Here is a 19,495-nt window from a genome sequence, read left to right as displayed (position 1 = left end):
TAGACGATAAAGAGACCGACAATATGTTAATTCAAAAAGGAGTCCGACAAGTTTATATATGTTGTCTTCAACTTTGTATAACGAGTACTCAAAAATAATATTAAACGAAGCCCTGGAAAGACTATGTGGAATTCGAATTGGGACAGAAACCATCAACAACTTTAGATAAGCGAATGACACAGTGATCGTGGCTATAAGTATCGAAGATCTTCAATTAATTACAAAGTAATTCACTAGAGAATACTTCAGTGACGGACTGGACACAAATGTATTACAAACAAAGTTATTCGTGGTTAGTAAACAAGGCGTTGGTCTTATGTCAAGTATGAGCTGATTACAAACGGGATAATTTTTTTTTTAAAGACTTAGGATGCTGATTAAACGCCACACTAAATTCTAATGAAGAAATTACAAGTCTTATACAAATAATGACAAGAATGAGGGGAATTGGTAGAAAGAAATACTCATAGTTCCGAAATATTCGCCTATCAGCAGCTGAATTGATCTGCACAATATCAAGAGTTATATCAGCTAATTGTCATTAAGGCTATCTACACCTAATCTGGACACAGTACTGAAGGAAGAAGTGAAAAAAATTGTGGCTAATAAATAATTAAATAAAATCCTAAAACAATTAATCTTCTAGTGGCGAAGTTAACGATCTTCTTTCAAAAAGAAACTTTATCTTCACATAAGTAATGGTTTTCACCACAAAAACAACCTACTCATAAATACCAATTTCCATACCTTAAGACGATCACGCGGAAAATCAAATCAGTGTCAATTTTCCACGGTTCCGCTTCGCAGGAATTCGAGATTTCAGTTTTTCGAGTTCCTTAAACCCATCTTTCAAGGTAAAATGATGACCGCGTCCTTCCCAACCTTCGGCCGATCATCGTCCATCTTCCACATCGATAAAGCACGATGAAATGAGGTGCTCTTTTATCTTTAATCTTTCGCCGTTTTGTTTATTGGCGTTTGTTTTGCTGTTGGAGCCGGCTTGTCTATTATAAACTTGAAATATCGGCGGCCGGTGAACCTTCCACCAATGGTAGGTATTTGTGGCTGTAATATCGACAGTGTGGTTTCAGGACAACTATTAATTACTCAACTTTCTTAATGTTATTGACATTTTCAGTTGGAAGAAATAAAGTAATATACATTTTCCGACAAAAATCTTGAACAAGAAAACTTCAAAAAGAAGCTGATGATACAATTCACTACAACTATTATCAGTTAAGGACTGAAACAGTAAAATATCCTTTTAATGAAAGATATTTCGTGCAAATTTCATACACCTCTTCAGATTTATGTTAATGACTAACAAAGAACAAACCAAAAAATGGATTTGAAACACAGGATTTGAACAAATAGCAACCACAAAATAAAAAATGAAATGAGTCATGCGCGTGATCACTTACATTTATGGTATCGCTTAGCTGTCGCTATGACTTTTACTAAGAAGCGTGTCAGTAGCGAAGAAAGGATGGTATATTAGAAGTATACTTGTGATTTTGTCGCTATATTGCTTTTGTTAACTATTGTTTAATTTAATAAAAACGAAAGAAACTAGTACTAACAGGGAGAATATAAATGTGAAAAATTCTCGCAAACAGTTAGGATTTAACGCTACAAAAATAGTGTCTCTTTTTTCTGTCTGCTTGGTTTAATGCTATATCAGAGTTTGCCTCTCTCAAGCTTTTCTTTAAAATGTTCTATTCATCTTCCTAGTTTTCCTTGCTGTTCTGTTAATATATTACGCTCCCTGTCTCTTTACATCTTGTGTTTGCATTCTTTTTTCTGCTTTTGTTTAGTTTCTCGAAAAATTTGCTTGCCTCTGTTGGCTTACTTAGTTCTTGTAGTTTTTTGTTCACAATTTCTCTTTTTTCTGCGGTGGATTTTCTTTTCTTCTTTACTTAGTTATTTATATTCCTCTTTTGTCGTGTTCTGTGCCCCTGTTGCGTCAGTAAATATGATTTGTTTTTTCTGTCTGTTATAATCTGACAATCTTCGTTAAACCACTCATTCGTTCTTGTTCTTCTTGGTTTACCTTACATGCCTAGTAATTCTTCAACTGCTTCTTTCATGATGTTTCTGCACCTTTCCCACTCTTCATTTATGTTTTCGTGTTTTAGTATGTTTTCTTGTTTGATGTTTATATTTTGTTAATATTCTGTTTTTGTTCATATCTTTAAGTCCTTCTACATTGTATCGTTTATGTTTAGAACCTTTTCCTTTATTTATGTTTAAAATTCTGACCCTTTACCCTACTTTCGACTCGGCAGTGTAGACGTTTATTATATTCGATTAGTGACTTGGGTCTACAATAACATGATCTATCATATTTACTGTAACCTCTGGTGATTTCCAGGTGCTTTTGTTGTGTATCTTTTCGAGCGAAGTTAAAATTATACAATCGATTCCAAACAAACTACTATGAAAAAAGAAGACATTTTTGAATTCAGAGGATCAAAATATTAATATTCGTTATTATCATTGTTATCATTCTTGTTCCATACCACGCAAATTAAACGTTTACTTTGTATTCCAGTTTGGCGGAATTTTCAGTTTTTTATTGATGCTTGTAAAATAAAAGAATTTGCTTCGTTGCAGCAGTCGTTGATTTAGCTGCTGATTCAGCTGTTGATTCATCTTTTGTGTCTAAATTTTTCTGTGTTAACATATTTCGGCCAAATGCCAGGACATTGATTAATTCCGCTATTAAATAGACTAACTTGGTTATTTTGACACTCAAAAGAGAGTTAATTTTGACCGAGTTAAATTTTTCTCAGAATTAAACTTCGAATCTTGATAATTGGGTTTCGTTCTGTTTACTGCCAAATACGTAGAATCAATTGCGGAAGAATTGTATTTTTAAGAAAATGTTTATTGAAATTTATGACTCGATGTATAACTTCTTCCAAAGAACACGTTTTGGCATGTTTTTAAAAAACATATACATACAGACCAAACAAGCATCTGCTCTTTCTATTGATATACTAAATAATTGAATATCCTTCTCAAATAAAAAAAATATACTAATTTAAGTATTGTTCATCTTTAGATATATAGTCGTTTCCCGCTTACTCGCTCATTCGATGCATTATTAATGTGAATGAAAACTTATTTTATAAACTAGATCTAATGTATTATTTACGCAAAAGTGACCAGCAAGAAAACATATTTTTTTTACGCGCCGCAAATGATCGAATTCAAAATTTCCGAGAATTCATGATTGATACGTGATTTCGACTACTTTTAACCACTTTCAATGCTTGATTTTGGACGACTAATTTTATATCATGTTTGCTAGACTATAGTACATATAGTGGGTGAACTACACAGCGCCATATATCTATAAAAGATCTATGAAAATGAAAAACAGAGTAATAGAAATAAAAACTGTAGAAACAATAACTCAACTGAAGAATAGCATACGAATTGGTTTGCATTAGATGTATATGTTAATTTTTATTATTTTTTAATGATTTCTATATCCATTTTGTCGCTTTCTTCTTTCAGAAAACAAAACCATAATTGAGGACGATTTTTATCAAGAAACAGAATATATCGCCAAAGATCATCGCATTAGAAGACGATCTCTAACTTCCTATGAACCAGAGTCAATTGAAATCGAAGGAACATGTGACATGGTAAGTTATTTATTTACGCTTTATAGAATCAGTAAAAATCAGCAAATCTAAATGTTTAAGTTAATGGTTTTACAAATTTTGTAAATACCCATAAATAATTCCAATTATTCTTTAAACAGAATGACAAGCTATAAAAATTAGTGCTTAAAAATTATTTTGAAACTCTAGGTTATATTCTAACACACTATTCCCAGACATTAGATTCACAATACAAACGACCGAGAACCAGTAATCTGCAGGAAATTTATAGATGCAGTTAACAAGATATCCAGGAGACACATAATCAGAGACTCCAGACAATATTGCTAGCTGCTGAGTTAAGCTAGCAATAGCCAGATCTTGTGTAATCCATAACCAGATTACACAAGAAATGAGATAAGACTACCTCTGCAAAGAGCTTTTAACTACCTATGCTAACACTGTATTTTCTAGTAATGTTGCATATATCGCACGGCTCTTCAGCTTATTTTGCCTATTCCTTTCAGCCGAACCGCCCTTGCGATTTCTTAGTTGCAGGTGTTGGCGAATGCTCTTTTTTTATTGAGAAATTCACCCAGTATCTTGTTCTTGTATTCCAGTATGTACTTTACTGCTCTATACTCATATTTTTCCTGTTTTTTCGGACTTGTAATCCCATCCCTAATGTGTCTACCGAACAGTTTTTCTAGAGTCTTCAATACAAGTCCGATTACATTCTTCGATGTTGCTTAAAAAACTTTTCAAAATGTGAATACCGAAAAAAGCTCTTCCCCTTTTTGATGTTTTTCGCTCTTTTTTAAAAAGTGTACTCTGAAAAAATATTTCAGTGTGTACGGTCTATGATTGGGTAGCGATATAGCAATCTACTTGGCGCGTAAAAATCTCAATTACAGTTAGAGAGGATTTCAGACTCAAAAAAGAAAAATATTCGGCAGTTTTTTCAAGCCACTTGCGAATTTAAGAGTTGTTTGGATATTCATCCACAAAAAATTCTTTATTCATATGTGTCTGATGTAATATATATAACCATTATGATTTGGAAAGAACCTTATCAACATTTTGACTATAAATATAATTAGATATATTTATATGTCAATACATTTGTATTTAAAATTTCCTTGCATTCCAGCTTAAAGAAACGATTTGGAGAAGTCCAGCCGATGTTTTAAAAGACGCAGTACGCCCGAGAAGAAACGCCGAATGGAACAGCATCTATAGAATGAGCAACGAAAGCTACGTCAAGGTTTTAGTGGTAGCAGATGGTAGCATGCTTAAGTACCACACCAACAGCAATGAGTTAACCGTTTACATCCTTACATTGATGTCACATGTAAGTTTTTTGAATCGTAATGAAAAAAGTGGTTTAAAAACTTTTTGTAGGTTTCGTTTTTGTTTAAAGAAGAGACTGTTGGTAACCCGATATCTATATCTGTGGTTGATATAGATATACTAAATACAAATGATTTTTCAAATTCGAATTCTTCAGGTAAGTGAGATATTTTGTGATTTTTTTTTAACTTCTATTACAAAAATTTATTTATTTAATGAATAAACCCAAAATAGCATTATGGTGGCGTTAATTTAAGTATATTTTATCATTTATTACAACACTTACTATATTTATAATCCATCCTATGGTTCTACAGCCCAATTCATCCCTTGGCCGCAGTCAGCAAACCTTTCCATTCGTAACGGTCTACTATTCTTCTCCACGATCGACTGCCATCGTCTCCATTCGTAACGGTCTGTACCCATTTTCTTCTACGATCAACTGCTAAGGAGATTTCTCTCGTCCTCATCCACATCATCCTCCCATTGCTTTCTCGGTCTTTCAATAGGTCTTCCCCTACATTATTGTATTCAAAAGTTTTTTTTGGAACCCTTTTGGAATCCAAAATACATGGTCTGTACATTAATAATTTACTACATTGATATATTTCTTATTATTATTGTGTTAATTATATGATTTTCTTTTCCAAATGTCTAATCTCGTTTCATTCTATTCCTCATTTTTCTGCATCTTGCTCTGACCTTTTGCCTCTTTTCTTTCTGTGAGGTGGCTTCGTATATATTCTTTGCTAGTCGTCATTAATTCTGTGTATATTATCAAGCCGTTCTAGTTGCCCCTCGTTTATAATTGTTTCTATGTTACCGCCGTGTTTTGTATCCTATTTATTTTTGTGATCCCTTCAATATTCAATAAAAACTTAATTTCGCTAGCTGTAATTTTGCTTTCGGTATTGTTGCTATTTTTGCATCGGACTCTGAAGATCCTTGTTTGTGTGTTCTTACTTTGTTGCTATTGATTTTGTATAAAGCTTTAGTAATTGGTTAATACATCTCTTTTTTTAATCATTTACAAATATCGTCTCTTCCACTTTGTAAAATGCTTTTTTTCAAGTCATTGAAACACAGATGGACCTCTGTTTCGTCTTATCACTAGTTTTGCACCAGTCTACTTCAGTATAAGAATTAAATCTTAGATACTCCTTCCTTTCCTACGTAGGCGGTACTATAAGTACTTAGCCTTACCGTTCTATGGCGCCAATTTCAGCCGAAGTTTTTGCTTTGAACGCTTATGGAGGCAAGTGTGTCTGTAGACTTTGGAAAAATTAAAAATGAGCAATATCTTAGTCGCCAGATATTACCTGAAGAAGGTGCGCGAGATAACTGAGGCAGTAGGCATTTCAAAAGACCGCGTGGCTCATATCCTACACTACATGAAATTTTCCTTGCATAAGAAAACTGTCGGCGCAATGTGTGCCGCGTTTGCTTACTTCGGACAACAAATGCAAACGTGAGACTACATCAGAGCAGTGTTTGAAGCTGTTTAAGCGTAATCCGAAGGAGTTTCTACGTCGTTGCGCAACCATGGACAAAACATGGATCCACTGTTACACACCAGAGACCAAGGAATATTCGAAACATTGGACGTTGCCCGGCGAACGTGCTCTGAAGAAGGCGAAGACTATCATATCGGTCGGAAAGGTGATGGCCACTGTTTTCTGGGATTCACAAGGTATGATCTACATCGACTACATGGATAAGGGCAAAACGCTCTAATATTCCGAATTATTGGGCCGATTTATTTCTTAACGAAATAAAAATGTACAAGATTGTAGAATAAGAATGTTCAAATACAAGCTAAAAGATAGAAGGAGGCATAGAAAACATATCTGGAGAAGGCAAAAGTACTAATAAATTGTCAAAGATCAGATTTAAAATAAAGACATATTTAAAAAGGAATTAAACAACGAGATAGCCGTATTTCCATTTTGTTAAATATAGCTATGGACAACATGACTAAGATCAATAACAGATAAACAGACAGTGTACAAAAATAATAAGACAAAAATACTATCAAAATTAAGGTCAATAAAGCCATATATGTTTTCAATTTGGTCCTTATTTATGATTATACTCACGATTTTGCGCTTTGCTATTTTTCTAGTCTAGTTCCATCGACTCCTAATGATTCCTTCTCCTCTGTTGCTCACATTACGATTTTTCACATATTTCTCTATTTTGTCATGTTCTTGTCAATACGTTATTCCATATTGTGATATTTGCATAAAAATGGATACTGTAACACACATAGTTTCATACCCATAAAAGCATTCTGCAATATGGGTCTAACATTAGTTGTCCTAACATCATACATCACGTAAGTTTAAAAAACTTTCTGCTTGTGTGCCCTGTGTTGAGTACAAAAAAAAACCTCAACTGATCATCATTGTACTGAGAACCAAGCTCTGGTTATGTGGCACATACAAATACAACGTACAAATTTCTATATAACTTAGATATTTATTTTTTGCTTTAATACAAATATTTTTCAGGCATGTTACTTAAATTTTGTGACTGGACTAAACGCCACGCTAAAGATAGAATACATAACGTAGCAGTATTGTTAACCAGGTAAGTTCAACATATTTAAATGAAATGAAACCTAAATATTCAATTTGTTCTTCGATGCTTACTAAGTAGTGACTGGTTTTCAACCAATATGCATATTTTGGGCACTACTTTTTTTGTGCAAGCTTTTGCTTACTTTTTTTACCACTACTTCTTTGCAGCTAGTGGCTGCTAATCTCCGTTACCTTCTTCTTCTTCCTATGCCGTCCCCATTAACGGAGGTTGGCGACCACATTTTTAAAAGCTTCTCTGTCTTTTGCAACGTGGAATAATTCGTCTACAGTCATGTTTGTCCAGTCTCGAATATTTCGCAGCCATGACTTCCTCTTTCTACCTATTCCCTTTTTGCCATCGACTCTACCCTGCATGATGACCTGCAGAAGACTATATTTATTATTTCTATGTGTCCAAGACTTTTATCGTTCTCCGTTACCACTTGTAGATAAAATGGTTAACTATTAAGCCCTACATATTAACCGTTACATAGAAACCTCAGTATATTCGGTAATGTCTGGATATTGCTGCTAATAAAAGAAACAGAGTGCCGCATTCCTAAAGAATTATTTGTGTAGCAAAACTAAGCTTACAACATATGGATCTTGTCAGATGTTACAGAGAATGTATATACAGCATCCGGAAGAAGCAAAAAAAATAAGGTGGTAGCATGTGTAGTACTGTGAACAATTACATATACAAGAACTACCATTAGGAAATATATAATTGCTTCTAGAACCAAAACAACTTCTAATATTACAAGAGCAGATAACACTATTATCGTTTCTATTTTTCTATTTTTTAACTGAGGAATTCCCCTAGAAGATTAAGAAATCATTAACAAGGTGTTAAAAGATTCTTAGAAATTACATCTACCACAAAAAATATATCTTTTTTGTTTTTAGGGACACCATATGCAGAAACGAATCTGCTCCACAACATTGTACAACATTAGGTGTTGCAGAACTGAATTCAATGTGCCAATCAGGATGTGCCATAGTTAAAGATAAAGGATTAGCCACGTCGTACACTATAGCTCATGAAATAGGTCATATTTTAAGGTATTTTAGTCTGTTTGTCTATACGTCACATTATAATGACGTCACGCTGTCTATTTTTAAGGTTATGTTGAATCTGAATAAATTATTTTTACCATTTAGCCGTACTTAATTTTAAACTATTTTGTTGAAACATTTGGAATATAATATTTTCCTTAAACCATGTAGAGGTATTATTCTAGTAACAGTAGAACAATTTTTTTAAACAAATGGTAAGTATTTTCTATACGTAAAAGCAAAAAGTATTTTACAAGGTATATACCAGATCTCATTGTGCTTCATTATTTCACAAACGGTAAAACTAATGTGAAACTCACTTTGGACTATTGTTAAAACAGTTAAATCGGTTTTATAGAAACAGTACAATCTTAACAATTGACAGTGTGACGTCATATTATTTGGGCGCGTATTTTAATTATGTTTGCTAAATTAATGTTTTTTAGTATGCCACATGACGAAGATAAAAAGTGCGAAAGGTTCAACAAGTACATCAGTATTACAAATATTATGAGCAAGAGTTTTAAAAAAGACACCAAACCATTTACGTGGTCGCCGTGCTCGAGGTACTTCATTACGGAGTTTTTAGAGTAAGTACTTACGCTTTTTTTAGCATATAATTGATAGATTAGAGATTATCTATTTGTTGAATTTTTTTTATTTACTTGAAGTCAAGAAAATATTATTCTTCTTCTATGAAGTTCTTCTAAATTAGTAGCCATATCATGACTATAAATTGATGATTTGACTTGCCTTCATAAGAAACCAATTTGCAATTGCTCCCTGAAGTAAGAAACAATCAGAAGAGGTTTGTTGGTCCATTGTGTTTGATTTTGTATTCAGCCTCCGCGTCTGATGAAGCTATGGGAGGCCGAAATGGTGTCATAACGCGGTGTTGTTTACCAAATCAAACACCCAAATCAAACAGAGAGACCAATATTCATATACAAAATATTTTTTGTTTATTTATCTAAGAATATGAATTTTGTTACTATAGTTACAAAAAGATATATAAGCCTCCGTACACCGACAAGGTCTCAAATAACAAAAACTACGAGAAAGTACCAATTATATAATAAACCGACTGCAAAACTATATCAAAAATGCAGTTATTACCAAATCAGTCCGAAAAAGAATCTTGAAATATGCCATTGATACGCTCGTAAAGACGAGTGACACGAAACCAAAGGAGGAACTGCTCGTGGCAGACCGTCTTTTACCAAACACCTGTTTGCACTCGCGGACAAATTCATTTCCATTGATTTCCCAAAAAGGAAGTTCCAGTAGCGACCCAGATTTTTTCGCAGTTTCTACAATTATCGATGAAACGATGTCAATTGAATTCGAAGAAAAAATTGTTTATGAGAATAACTAAGTAGACTGGGACTAGACTGATGTACACTCAAATAAAGGTAGAAGAAACGAATATTGGTGGAACCAATATATAGATATATAGATGATTTTTTATCTATGATATTAGTCTAAATTTTTGGTAATAAATTGATATTATCTATGATATAAATCAAAATTGGCGTCTCCAAATTTTGAATGGCTTTTGGAATTTCTGGATTTCCGAATATAATGATCAAACAATTGAAATAAGAACCGGGATGAAAATAGCAAGAAATACGTTTGTAATAATGAAAACAATTATTTGCAATAGAGAGCGGTGAGATGGTACGTGTTTTCGATACTACAATATCAATATATCACACACTGAAGCAAGAACACATAAATAATCTGCTGTCATTTGAAATGTGGTGTTACAGAAGGATGCTTAGAATAGCATGGGTACAGAAGAAAACGAACACGGAAGTAGTGCGAGAAATGGGCAAAAAATAAGAAATAATAAACACAATAAAAATACGAAAGTTACAATATCTGGAACACATAATAAGGGGATAGCGATCTGAAATACTAAGATAGGGAAAGATGAGGAGGAAGGAGTATAGAAATAAGGAGAGTGTCATGGTTAAAAAAAAAACGGGTGTGGCAGTCCAGTGGGACTGCCGGTAGAAGTTATACTTCTATACACGCGTTCGCCGTTAAAAATTTATATAGGAGTCAATCTGCACAATAATTACATATATAATGCTATAGGTAAGAGAGAGCAGAAAGAGAAAAATAATTAGTTATATAGGTATATGGTGCATCGTTTGCTGTATATAAACATTTGACCTGTAATAGGAGTATAGTAAATGAAGGATTGTATCAATATTTTAATGAAAATATATATTTTTAGTTTTATATTTGTATAAAAGAAGTTGAATGCAAAAAAAAATTTACACATACTCTGCAGTAAAATTCATTGTTTATTTTGTTTTTGATTAATATAAAAATTACAATAGAATAAATACACTGCAACATAATTCAATATAATAATACAATATAAATTAAAATGTAATATTCATAAGTATTTAAAACTGCCAATATACATTTATAACTTACTTTACGAAGATAAAAATAAAAAACCAACAACTCGGATTATGTTGTAAATTTTCATTTTATTTTAAAATTTATGTTTTTTGCGTATATTACATATATTTAATAAGATTAACGTGAGGTTTTTAAATATTTCAAAAATAAAAAAGGAAATTCATAATTGGGATTCGAACTCACAACCACCAGCGTATGAACCAAACACGTAAAGGATTTGCCAATTAGACATGACACTAACGGATTTCAAAATTGACAGTTCTCGGTAAAACAGTGATTATTTTAAAAATACAAAAGCCTAAAATAATTATAAACGTTTAATTTTAAATAATACAAAACATATCACATAAATAATAATATTAATACATATTATATTATATATAATATTATATATACAATATTATATATACAATATTATATAATATATAATATTAAATATAAATATACACAAAAGGAACATTTTTATTCTCGAGAGAAAATATATCTTCTGTCTCTCTCTTACTCATTATCTTACATATGTAATGGTTTCACAGATTCACTCTCATGCAAATTTCCAACGCCGACCGTGCGTATTGAAGTATAACCAGAGAACAACCGAACACAGAGAAGCGACAGTCCTTTGAAGTTACGTGGCCAAGCCGCCAATGACAGCTAACAACCAGAAAATTAATAGTCAGTGGGCATATCACACAATATAAATTCTTAAGAGCGTAGGCGCAAAATTTCGGGCCAATGTTTTTTAAATGCATTCATTTTTTTCGAATCCTGAAAAAACTAATAAGTATTTTTGAAAAATTTAAACGCAGAATGAAAGACTACATTATTACTGAGGGCCGAAAGTCCCTGAAAACACCTATAATGTTTATTTTAATAAGTTACAGGGGTAAAAAAAAAAGAGAAAATTTAGTGTGATTTTTAATTTCAAATATCTCATTCAAAAAAACTTTTTGTTTATTCTAAGGGACTTTCGGCCCTCGGTAATAATGTAATCTTTCATTCTGTGTTTAAATTTTTCAAAAATATTTGTTAGTTTTCGCAGGATTCGAAAAAAATGATTGTATTTAAAAAGGATTGGCCCGAAATTTTGCGCCTACGCTCTTAAGCGAAACAAAAAAATTACTAAAAATCTTAAAATTACAACAGAACAAGACTTCAAAATTGCAAAAACATGGTTGCAAACAAACTTACATTAAATTATGAAAAACTAAATAGGTACTCATCTACTTTTTGCTATATACAAAAGTTGTCTGCCAATTTTTAATTCGTTAAATATAAATAACAAAGATCATTGAAGGCACTGCGTCATGCGCCAATGTTTTTCTTTTATTTCCTTTTACAATAACATTATCTTCAAAATGCAGTTCACAAATCCTATAATTATTATAAAGTGAATCCATTTTGAATAACAAATCTTCTCGTCTGCAAGCTTCTATCCACACTTTGGCACTACAAATTTTTAACAGAACAAATTTTAAACAAAGAACTTTTTCTGTATTTATAAATAATACTTTATTAGTTACAACTATAAGAGTATTAGTATATTCTAAGTATATTGTAAGTTATGAAATATTTAACTTTTGTCAATATCTAATCTTAATAAATTTACAGTTTTCTCCTGACTAAGTCACAAAAATGTCACTAAATATTGAGATATGCAACAAATAAAGTTTTAATATTTTTTATTTGTAATTCCCATTTAAAACTCCTAAATATTTTATGTACTTCGATCCATATATTTGATCTTTTTTTATACAAGAATGGTACACGCTTTTGGACCGTTGTGTCGCTTCTATGTGTTCGGTTTTTCTATGGTATAACTTCAAAAATTTAAGGAACTGGTTTAGATGCAGTTTAATAGAACTTTTCAGAGCAGCGTTATATAGAGTGGAGATAGTGATGAAGATATCTAACCTCTGATTGAAACCGACTTAAAGAAGAAGAAATATTTTCTATGAATATACATAAATCGACAAACGGATAGAACGCAAACTTTGCAGTTCCTCTTGGAATATTCATGTTTTCGGTCTCACCAGCCTCTGTTCTAAAAAAGCATCTTGGTTCTAGGACAAGCTTTGTACGATAAAAATCAACAAAACCAGTGAGCAATAGTGACAAAAAATGACTAATAATTTATTTGATCATTGTATTCAACCATATGAAAATATTTTCGATACCGATTTCTTATTTCTAGTGTACTTCTTAAACAGTTTTTATAAAACCCGTTTTTTTCTCAAAGTAGATGACCTTTGCAAAAATATGTTCGGAATAATCTTTGTCGCGTAGGTAGGTCGGTGATTTTTATTGATTGATTAGTGCTATAAAATAGATAACATCCATAGATTACGCAGAATTAGGTAATCAAGACCGTAATTGTGCCCCGTTTATATCCACATCTGTCTATGTGTGATATTTATGTACGACATAAAAATGCTTCTGAGACAGAAAAAAACTTAATTATAATAATTTTCGTCGGTTGCGAGCAATAATTATTATTCGAGATAACATTATGTTTAGATGTTTAGCATTCTTTTCATTTTATAGTAGGCAGATATATAATTAGGGGTTTTTAAAAAGATGACAAAAACAATAGAGACAAACATGATGAAACTTTTTTTCTTTATATTAGTTAAAATTTTGAGAAAATTTGACTTAATACCTTCTTTTTCTTCAGAGTCTGCATCTAGCTTCGCTTCATCTTTTTTAGGAACGCCCTACAGTTCTTTTTCCTTTTGGTTTGTAATTTTGTTTACTATTGGAATTAGGCTTTGCCCCTTCTTCGTTTTTGTTTTCATAGTGCTTTGTAGTGCTTTATCCATTGTTCTTCTTTGATTACCATTACTCTTCTTTGATTACCATTACTTTGATAAATTCAATGTCTATTTGGTCTGTTTCTATCCTTTTACGATTTTATCATATTCGTAAGTTCTTGCTATGTTATATGATTAATTTCGTACACGACATTTCTGTATACAACAGAAAGTAGTCTATTTAAAAAAAAATACAAAATATATTATAGGCAAACGGTTTAGGATAAGAATAGATAGAAATTTTTCTAGATTTCGGCTCATCAAACTCAAGTGTCTATAAAGTCTTATTGCGACATGTAATATAAGATACTGAAAACGATAGAGTCGACTACAACATAATCGTTTGCAGATGACATAACCACTGTAGTTCCTGAAAACCAAATTACACAATTATCAAAGACTAAATCAAAAAATCATTTTTGGTTAAAAAGAAATTGTGAACAATCATTTCTGGTAGACGAATTAAAAATTATAACGACTATATGTCTCAAATATGTTATAAGCAATTTTAAAAATACAATCAACATCTTCTTGTTAAATGTCTTGACCTCAAACATCTTATAAAACGTCGAACACTAAGGCCTTGATCGTCAATCTATCTACTGCTGCGCGGAATAGTGATCTAGTGCTAACTTCATGCCATAGATCTAAACTCGTAAGTAACGATGCTTTTCTTCTACATTTATCATGCTTGTCCTCATTTTTTTTTCTTTTACTGGTATTAAGACGATCGTGGTAAATTTGTATCAACAACAAAAAGGCGTTGCTAAGATGGGAAATAAATATTCTTCTTCTTTGGGTACCGTCTCCTCTAAGGAGGTTGGTAATCATCACAGCTATTTTCACTTTTGAGATTGCAGCTCTGAACAAGTCGACGGAACTGAAATTATACCACTTTCTTAGATTGTTGAGCCAGGAGATACGTCTTCTTCCAATACTTCGTTTTCCCTGTATTTTTCATGCATTATGGTTTGTAGCAACACTTATTTATATATATATATATATATATATATATATATATATATATATATATATATATATATATATATATTTAGGGATTCTACAGTATTCATTGCCTTCTCTCACTCAACCGTTTCCATCTCTCTCTGTTGTTCCATTCTCAATCGTTTAGTCCTCTCTTACTCATGGCGTCGTCTACTTCGTTCCTCCAGGATTTTCGGGGTCGTCCTCTTTTCCTCCTTCCTATGGGGCTCCATTCGGTTATTCTCTTTATCCATCTGCTGTCGCTAGTTCTTCTTACATGTCCATACCACTTTAGTCTTTTTTGTTCTATATATATGTTAGTATGTCTGTTTCTATTGATGTTCTTTGCTTTATTTCGTCATTACTTCTCCTATCCATTCTTGTTACTCTGCAGCATCTTCGCAGGCATTCCATCTCTGTTGCTACTATCTTACTGCTGTTTTTCTTGTTTATGATCCAATTTTCAGCCCCATATGTCATAATACTTCGCACTAATGTTTTATAAATCTGCGTTTTTGTCTTCATATTTAGGTGTCTATCCCACCATACTGAGTTAAGTTGTCGGATTGCTGTTCTTGTTTGTCCTAATCTTTGTGTAATTTCTTCCTCTGTTGTTGCCTTTTTCGTGATTATAAACCCCAGGTATTTGAATTTATCCTTTCCTTTGATTGTTACGTTGTCATCAATCTGTAGATCTTCTATGTCTTCTTCACTTGTAGATAGGTACTCTGTTTTCGCGAGGTTAATATCTAGGCCAGCCTTGGTATATTCTTCTTGTAGTTTCTTCATCATGTAGATGAGGTCGTCTTGGTCTTGTGCAATCCCTACTTGATCGTCTGCAAAACTTAGCGTATATAGGTATTCGTTCCGTACCGGTACTCCCATGCCTTCGCATTTTCTTTTCCATGTAGTCAAGGCTTTCTCTAAGTATATTTTGAATAGGGTTGGAGATGTGGAACAATCCTGCAGGAGCCCTTTTGTTGTGGTGAAATCTCCTATGATTCTTGTTCCCATTTTAATGGACACTTTATTTTCTTTATACAGAGCTTTTGTAGCTTCTATGAGTTCCGTCTGTATTTCTAATTTGTACATTGCCTCCCATAGTTCTGACCTTGGTACAGAGTCATACGCCTTTCTCAGGTCTACAAATGCCAAGTGTATATCTCTATTTTTTGCTTTTTTCTTTTCCAACAATTGTTCCAGTGTGTATATGTGGTCTATGCATGATCTTCCTGCCGTGAAGCCTGCCTGATCCTCCCCGATTTTGCCTTTTATCGCTTGCTCTATCTTTTCTCGCAGTATCTTCCCATATAATCTTCCTATTGATGATATTACGCTTATTCCTCTGTAGTTTTCGCATCGTTTTCTATCTCCTTTCTTAAATATAGATGTCATATATGCCGCCGTCCATTCCTTTGGGAGCTGTTCTCCATTTATGGCTTTCTGAAATATTCATTGTATCATCCGGTGTAATTTCTTTGATCCGTATTTTATAAGCTCAGGTGAGATGCCTCCAGGTCCCGGTGCTTTCTTATTTTTGATTGCTTTTATGGCCGTTCTCATTTCCCTATCTGTTATTTCTATTTCTTGTTGTGGGAATCTGCTTCGTCTTCGCCTGTTTTCTTTTCCAATGAATTGTGGTCTTTGTTCTGTTAATAGTTCCTTGTAGTAGTCCTTCCATTCTTTATCCTGTATATTTCCCAATTTAATTTTTTCTTTTGAGTTTTGTTTCAATCCTCTCAGTACTTTCCATGACTCCGAAGTTCTTGTACCTCCTATATATGTTTCAATATTTAAGCAGATTCTTTTCCATTCTTCATTCTTTTGCTGTGTTATTTATTTTTCACTTCTCTATCTTTTTCTCTATATTCTTTATAAACTTCATCGTTGTTTGTAGTCAGCCATTTTCTGTATAGTTTCTTTTTTTCTTGAATTATTCTTTTTGTTGGTTCATTTATTTCATAATAGTGCTGTTTATTTGTTATATGTTCTTTTTCCCCAAGGGCTTCGAATGCTGCATGCTTTATACTCGCCTTTATATGCTCGTATATTTCTTCGATGTTGCCGTATCTTATATACGGCACGTATTTATCCATATTTACATATTTATCCCCTCTCATAACGTGGCCGAGATATTATAACTTTCTTATCTTAATCGTATTCATGATTTCCATATCCTTTGGATTAATATTACCTACCAAAAATTAACCGTTTTGTCACTCATTACTATATTTTCATTCTAAGTATCTAATTGAGAAACGATGTGAAAAGTGAAATAAATTATGACTTATCAAGATCTATACTCATGAACAATGCGAAAATCGCTGCAGTAGGTTTAACAATGTGTAGTAGAAAGACTTCCATAAAAAAGAACAAAAAAAAAGGAAATTGATAAGTATTCTGGGAAATAAGGGAAATACCGAGCTGTAGCCTCTCTTATAGAGCTATGACCACCTATCAAGTCGTAACAGGAGTTTATACGGGTTAGGGTATTAAAGATACGTGTAACCTTTGTCGTTTATCTGGATCTCGCAGTAATGTTATTACAAGCGGAATTAAATTTAGCTTTCTTTAAAATTTAAAGAAAGTTATTATAAATAGTATTTATAAAATATTTCTTTTTCAGTTCTGAACGGTCTACCTGCTTGAGACGTCCACCAGTGAACAACTATTTACCAACGTATCATTACACAGATACTTTACCAGGCGATAAATTTGATCTGGACACTCAGTGCGAACTCGAGTTTGGACCTGGAAGAAAAGTGTGCCTCTCTGGAGTAAGTTTGTATTTTTTGTACAAATTATGTCTAATTTGCAATAAAATTTATTCTATATATATATATATATATATATATATATATATATATATATATATATATATATATATAAGTTTTGTTCGCGGAGACAGTCCCTTACTGGTTTCTGATTGATTCGCATGCGCAGTTCTGCTTTCAAGCGTTCGCGGTGTTAAAAATCCGGGACTTTGACAAAGAGTTTGATGTTCGTGGAGTGTTTCTAACTCGTTTATGATCAGTCCATTTGGTTCATGGATTAAAGTGTGGATTTTTAGTTAGCGCGAGCGCTATAGAAACTGTAAATTGTCAGATTTTTTTTGGTCAATCGTTAGTGTTAATACTAGCTAACCTATTATTTTGTTGAGATGTGGCAATAGAATCTTTACGTTCTTTATCTTTAAATAAATGTAACTAAAACTTTCATCTTTTTAGAGATATAAATAAATAAGATTAAAAAGAAAGTATATTTTATTACATTATAAATATGGAAATAAAAACAGTAAACATATTTATCGGTATTAAGGAATTATTGTTATTTACAGATGAGCGATCATTTTACATCCAGCGATGAGGATTTAGAAGAAATTCTGGACGTTCAGGGTCATTAATATAAATTTCATCTCCATAGACATCGTTCTGTCTTATACACTAGTACCAAAGAATATATATATATATATATATATATATATATATATATATATATATATATATATATATATATATTCTTTGCTATTAGTACCCTATTTTTTACTTACGCATTTTTGCAATATCGTCTTTAACATAAAATTTTGTCACACTCCTGTGTTCCTCCTTGTACATATAAACAAAACAATGTGTTGATGTTTTGGGGTTAGAAACAGTCAGAAACGTCCGGAAATCGTTCACGGAGAATTGACTGTTAAAAACTAGTAACTAATCGCGCCAGCGCACAACATTAATCCCGGATCGGTCCGAAATTTATCCAAAACTAGTCAGGGACTGTCTCCGCGAACACAACTATATATATATATATATATATATATATATATATATATATATATATATATATATATATAATTTTAAGTCAGTTGTTTTACTTTTTGATTCAGATTAACTTAAAAAGTAGTGTTGATGAATATAACAGCGTTTACAGTTTACGATTTGGTATATAAAGCTATAGTCAAGTTACACGTTCAGGTTAACCTTAGCCTTAAACTGATTCGAAGTAGAAAAATCATCTGAGACATCATTAAATAACTGTATAGGCTTTGTGACAAACAACACCATGATCCAACGTATGAATAAAGATCTGGAAATTATGCGTATCGTGAAAATCAGAAAGATGATATACTTAGGGCATGTGATGCGCAATGAGAAGTATCAGTTAATTCAACTAATTTTATAAGGCAAGATAGCAGACAACAGATCTCAAGGGCGCAGAAGGACATCTGGTTGAAGAACATCAGACAGTGGGCAGGAATAACTACCATACATCTATTTGGAGCAGCTGTCAACAAAGTTTTATGGACCAACGTGATTGCCAATATCCACAGAGGATAGGCACCAACAGAAGAAGAGTTGTGTTGAGGTTTCAGTACCACACGCGAATATATACACCCGCGAACTGATCGTAGGGTAGGAGTTTTTATCAGATAATTGCCATATTTGGTTCTTGATGTTTTCTCTTGTCTTAGTTTCTCGCGAAAAAAATTTTGATTGCGGATACTTAAGCCTAAAATACAGTAATATACGCCTCTATGAGGATTGTGAGTTTTATCTTGAGATTTTTGCAATACAATAGTGCCTCCTTGCTGGAGTTCATCTGGAAGCCATATATGTATCAAACTAATGGCTTTTGTAAGAGTAATAGTATCCATTTATATAATTTCAAAATTCTA

At 32.5% G+C, this 19,495-nt stretch overlaps 1 protein-coding gene across 3 annotated transcripts in view; it reads left to right on the top strand.

The window, feature by feature from the left end:
- AdamTS-A (ADAM metallopeptidase with thrombospondin type 1 motif A) overlaps window positions 1–19,495 on the top strand; it is a 545,690-nt gene that overhangs the window by 468,926 nt on the left and 57,269 nt on the right. For all 3 annotated transcript variants that reach the window (XM_072538404.1, XM_072538402.1, XM_072538403.1), the window contains exons 8-14: window positions 3,523–3,653; window positions 4,762–4,962; window positions 5,013–5,118; window positions 7,472–7,550; window positions 8,447–8,602; window positions 9,043–9,186; window positions 17,450–17,600. In XM_072538404.1, the coding sequence (XP_072394505.1) occupies window positions 3,523–3,653; window positions 4,762–4,962; window positions 5,013–5,118; window positions 7,472–7,550; window positions 8,447–8,602; window positions 9,043–9,186; window positions 17,450–17,600 (968 nt within the window). The remainder of the gene's footprint in view (window positions 1–3,522; window positions 3,654–4,761; window positions 4,963–5,012; window positions 5,119–7,471; window positions 7,551–8,446; window positions 8,603–9,042; window positions 9,187–17,449; window positions 17,601–19,495) is intronic.

The sequence above is a fragment of the Diabrotica undecimpunctata genome, chromosome 7, assembly GCF_040954645.1.
Source record: "Diabrotica undecimpunctata isolate CICGRU chromosome 7, icDiaUnde3, whole genome shotgun sequence".
In the NCBI taxonomy this organism is placed as follows: Eukaryota; Metazoa; Arthropoda; class Insecta; order Coleoptera; family Chrysomelidae; genus Diabrotica; species Diabrotica undecimpunctata.
This window is presented reverse-complemented; position numbering and strand designations above follow the sequence as displayed.